At 27.3% G+C, this 5,085-nt stretch overlaps 2 protein-coding genes across 2 annotated transcripts in view; one reads left to right on the forward strand and one right to left on the reverse strand.

Moving 5' to 3' along the window:
• The window catches only part of LOC101235065 (nicastrin), a 33,136-nt gene extending 32,898 nt beyond the window's left edge, over positions 1-238 (forward strand). The window contains exon 18 of the mRNA XM_065787497.1: positions 1-238. This exon is cut by the window's left edge and continues 128 nt beyond it. Within this exon, the coding sequence (XP_065643569.1) occupies positions 1-35 (35 nt within the window). The 3' untranslated portion in view covers positions 36-238.
• Positions 239-1,776: 1,538 nt separating this feature from the next.
• On the reverse strand, positions 1,777-2,830 carry LOC136074161 (uncharacterized). The gene is made up of 2 exons (XM_065786466.1): positions 2,790-2,830; positions 1,777-2,227 (listed from the first exon to the last, which is right to left on the reverse strand). The coding sequence occupies exons 1-2, from the start codon at positions 2,828-2,830 to the stop codon at positions 1,777-1,779; spliced, it is 492 nt and encodes a 163-aa protein (XP_065642538.1).
• Positions 2,831-5,085: the final 2,255 nt, after the last annotated feature.

Genomic DNA, 5,085 nt, shown 5'->3' on the forward strand with positions numbered 1-5,085 from the left:
CTGAGGTATTGTTTACGCCGACTCCTAGTATGTAATTTCGAGCGTTGAGGCTTAAACTTAAAAATAAGAGTTGATTATAAAATTTTATTAACAGGTTTTTATCAAGTCTTTATTATATTTCGGCTCAGATAATTTATAAGAAATATCTTTAAATTAAGAGTTTTATTTATTGTATGTATAAAAATTTTGATATTTTGTATAAACTTTTAACACATGTATTTTAACACATTTGTTTAAATCTTTTATCTATAGTCATTTTTATTACGCGTGAGAAGTAAAATTATTACGTTTAGTATAACATGAGAAGTAAAAGTATTACTTTTTTGTATTTCGTAATTGTGATTTTTTAACTTAAATTAAACTAAGTGGGAAAAAGTCAAACCATGCTTTTTTAATACAAAAATGTAATTTTTTTTAACACACTCGTATGTTAAAAAAAATTGCATTTTTTAACATACTCGTTTTAACTTTTTTAATTGACACTGAGTTTGCCTAAAGTTATCGTTCTTCTAATAAATTGTGGTAATGATGAGTTGAAATATCTTTATAGCCTGAGTTTGTATAATAAAAAAATATCATGATACGAAGATTTAAACAATTTTATTGTAACAGCGGATTACTTGCTTCAAATGATAAAAAGACACTCAAAAATGATATAGTATTGATACTTTAAGAGAGCTCCTAAATTTTGCTATTATTCGTTTTATAGTTTTTATTCTGCTTTTTACCACGCAAAAAACCTTTCAAAACTTATTGAATGCTGTGGGTTAACACGAAAAAAAGTTTAATTTCATAAAATGAAATAGTGAGATAATCTTTTACAGATAATAGCTGTTCGGATCATTTTTTTTTATATATGAAGTACCTTAGTGCTAAAAGTCGCATTTTATCCGAACTCAAATTAATATTAATGTATATATACAGTGGCGAGCAAAATAATAGGTGCGAACCAAAAAATTAACAAATACGAGAATATCTTTGAAACAAATAAAATAAAAATTTGAATTTTTATTAGAACTTTTATTTTATTACATAAACAGAAATTAATAAAAGTTAAGTTATTAAATGTATATAATATATTTTAATTTTAAAAAAATAAATTCCACACCGAGCAAAATAATAGGTGTAAAATAAAAAATGAAAATGGAAGTCAATAGGGTTGCAAATTATTATTATTTTGTTGCATACCCTTTTACCATTTTTTAATACTTCCATTTTTACCATTATCATACCATTTTTTAATACTTCCGTGCATCTTGACGGCATTGAATCCACTAGTTTTCTGCAAACTTCTACAGGAATGCTGTACCAAGCCTCCTGGAGCATCATCCACAGTTCATTTCTATTTTTTGGATTTTGTCCAGAAATTTTAAGTTTTAACTGCCTCCATAAATTTTCAATAGGATTTAAATCCGGTGACTGAGGTGGCCATTCTAAAACTTTTACATTATTGGTCGTAAATCACTCTTTCGCAGCTTTGGATGTATGTTTTGGGTCGCAGTCCTGTTGGAAATGCCAAATTATCGGCATATTTTCTTCGGCAAATGGCAACATGACATTATTTAGTATGTCTACGTATGTATATTGGGTCATTATATCTTTGATCCAAAAAAGTGGCCCCACACCGCACCAGAAAAAGCAACCCCACACCATTATATTTCCTTCGTCGTGTTTCACTGTTTTCGCAGTGAAGCGAGGTGAAAGTTCTTGCTTTGATGGTCTTCTTACATACTGTTTTCCATCAGAATTAAATAAATTAATCTTAGTTTCATCACTTTACAAAATATTACGCCATTTTTTGGTCATATCTGGTCCCCGCCAAGCAATATGATTTTTTGCAAAAATTTTTCTTTTCATAATGTTCTTTTTACCAAGTAATGGTACTTTCCTCGGAGTTCGAGCTGGCAACTTACTTTCTAAAAGCCTTCTTCTAACTGTCCAAACACTAATATTTTCATTTATTTCATTTAAAATTTTTGTTGCTGGCTTGAATGGGTCTTTTTTTGAAATAATTGTAATGTGATCATCCGTACGCTGACACGTTTTGCGTGGTCTTCCTCTATTCTCACGTGATTTTTCTGGTTTTAAGGCATTTGTAACTTTATTTTGAGAACATCCCATCGTAACTGAAATTTCCTTGTAAGTTTTTCCTTGTTTTATTAAATTTCTAATAAGTTTTCTTTCTATCGCTGTGCAATGTTTTCCTCGTCCCATTTTATATCTAATTCTAATTCAATACAAATATGATATGTTATTATTTTATATAAGTTGCATAAATATTAACCTTACCTTTATATCAACAACAAATAAAAATAATAAAATGTTTTTAATCCTACAGCAAACAGGTTAAATTAAACACACACCTATTATTTTGCTCCACCAAATTTGTAGGTTAAATATATAAATAGGGTATTCCCCTCATAAATTTGTAAGAAATTAGAAATATACAGCTCTCTGTTACAATAAAATAAGCATAGTTTGTGTAGCAATCAGTTCCTAGATGTCACTTTATAAAATATACTGTTAAATGTCAATTTAAGTGAAATTATTATTCACACCTATTATTTTGCTCGCCACTGTATATATACTTAATTTCTTGGTATAATGTCGATGAAGTCTTTTATTACGACGATATCTGGACATGCTGTTATAAAAACTCAAAGGCTCCTCAAATCTAATATATTCGGTTGAATTTGATATTTTAAACATTTTTATTAGTTCGCCTCTTCTTCTCCTTTCTTGTAGGGTTGGTAAACCTAATATTTCTCTTCTTTCTTCATTAGAGTTACCTTTCAGTGATACAATTTCCTTGTCGATCTATGCTGTACATTTTCGAGTCTCTATAGTACAAAATGGGCTCCATACAGATGCTGCATATTCAAGCTGTGGCCTAATAGTTGACTTGTATAACAACTTTAATATGGAAACATTAAGATATTTAAATCCGTGTTTTAACTCCACTTGTGGCTTCCTTCCAATCTAAAGCAAACTCACTCAGAACTACTCGTTGTTTTCTATTACTGAGAAATGATTTACACCATTGTAGGATATAGGATTGAAAACCATAACCATAAAGCTTGCAGTATAATTTTGATAAAGAAACTGAATCAAAGGCTTTTGCAAAGTCCAAAAATATTATACCAATATTATTACCAGTTTCAATTTTGCTTGTTATAAAATCTAAAGTCTCTAATAAATTGAAGCAACAATTTTTACCGTTAACAAATCCATGTTGTTCACTTGCTATTAACTTGTATATACTAACTGATATTCAACATCAGTGTCATTAAAACTTGGATCGCAACTATAAAAATTACATTTTGAAGGAAAAGTTATATGGTCTACTGCCTCACCTTTTAAAAATACAGAAACAAAATACTCATTTAAACAATTTGCAATATCTACTTCATTTGTTATAATTGAACCATCAAAACCATTTTTCAAAGTTTTTTAGCCATTCTTGGAGCATATTTTTTACTTGTATCAAATACAAGTAAAAAATAATGGAATAAATTTACCACATCCAGTATGATATACATTTAGCCATTTTTTATAAGCTTGACTAGCATTTAAACCTTTAAACTCATTTTCCCAATCAAAACTTGTAAAATATTTTGAAAGTTCTTCATAATTTCCTTTAATATATAATAATTATGTTTTATTTTTGGTTTTTGATGATAATTGTTGATTTTGTAAAAATATTTGAAATTTAATATATGGTGTCCATGTTCAATTCCACCTAGGGGAGGTAAGTGATTCAAAGAAAAAACCCGATTTCTACTTATTGTGAGGACCAAGTCTAATAAATTTTTGTCAAACCAAAAGCTAACTAGACATTTTGATATATAAAGCAATCGCTTAAAAATTCTATAATTTCTAAGGCAATCAAATCTGAATCATTTTCAAGTTTACATAAACCATCATTGAGCCATTTTATATTTGAAATATATATATATATATATATATATATATATATATATATATATATATATATATATATATATATATATATATATATATATATATATATATTTACGCTCAGAGCTATTAAATTTGTATTTTGTAAACACGTTGTATTGAACACGATGCATCGACGTATTTAACGTTGTTAAACGATTCATCGCCGCTCCTTACTCAGAGCAATTAAATTTGTAATTCCTATATTTGTATGATAAAATTCTTCTCCTTTTTTCTTATCTTTTGTATTCTAAAATTCTATCCTTTTTTCAAATTAAATTTTTGTATAACGAGAATCTCAATTATTTTAAAGTTAAAAAAAAAAGAATATCATATACTTTAATTAAATTATATATGTTGCTAAAGAAACAGGAGGGAAAAAAGTGCGTTAAAGCAAATGTTTAAATCTATAAATTTGTTTTTTTGTAAATTGTCATGGTAAATGGACTACAAAGCTTACGCAATACAAGGTTTATATACATCTGTACCTTATTATTAGTAAACTACTTTATTTCCAAGCGTAGTTCTAACTGGTGCAAGGGGATTGTTGTAAGAATGCATCCTTATAACAACTTGTTAATTATAAAGATTAAAACATTAAAGTTAAAACAAAACTTATACTACTGCTTTATAGAACTGCTAAGTGCTAAATAAAACTACGAACACTGAATAAATTTCATTTTTTATTTTTTTTAACATTTTTGAAAAACTGATCCTCACTCACACCCTCAAGGCAATATATTACTTGTTAAAGATATATACTTTCAAGAAAACATCAATATTTTATTAGTAAACAAATAAAGCGTCATCTTATTAAACATATTTAGTTTCAGGAAAACTAACGGGATATAACTTGTGGTTATAACTTTAAACCATTTGTTGGTTTATTGAAATATTGATGTTTTCCTGAAAATAAATATTTTTAACAAGTAACATTTTATTAGCTAATGAGGATTAGCTTTTCAAAAATGTAATTTAAAAATGAAATTTTTTTAAAGTTCGTAGTTTTATTTAGCATTTGGCAGTTCTGTAAAACATTGTTTTAACGCTAATGTTTTAAAGGTTTAAAATTTTTTTAAATGTTATCACAGGTAACAGTTTTAAACCATAGATATTATCATGTAATCT

Source organism: Hydra vulgaris, chromosome 01 (assembly GCF_038396675.1).
Source record: "Hydra vulgaris chromosome 01, alternate assembly HydraT2T_AEP".
Classification (NCBI taxonomy): domain Eukaryota; kingdom Metazoa; phylum Cnidaria; class Hydrozoa; order Anthoathecata; family Hydridae; genus Hydra; species Hydra vulgaris.

Excerpts from the sequence above, each read along its gene's own strand:
- LOC136074161 (XM_065786466.1), bottom strand. The coding sequence starts at position 2,830 with ATGTACAGCATAGATCGACAAGGAAATTGTATCACTGAAAG. Across the intron at positions 2,228-2,789 it reads GGAAATTGTATCACTGAAAG|AATTAGATATAAAATGGGAC; the intron begins GTAACTCTAATG and ends GTATTGAATTAG.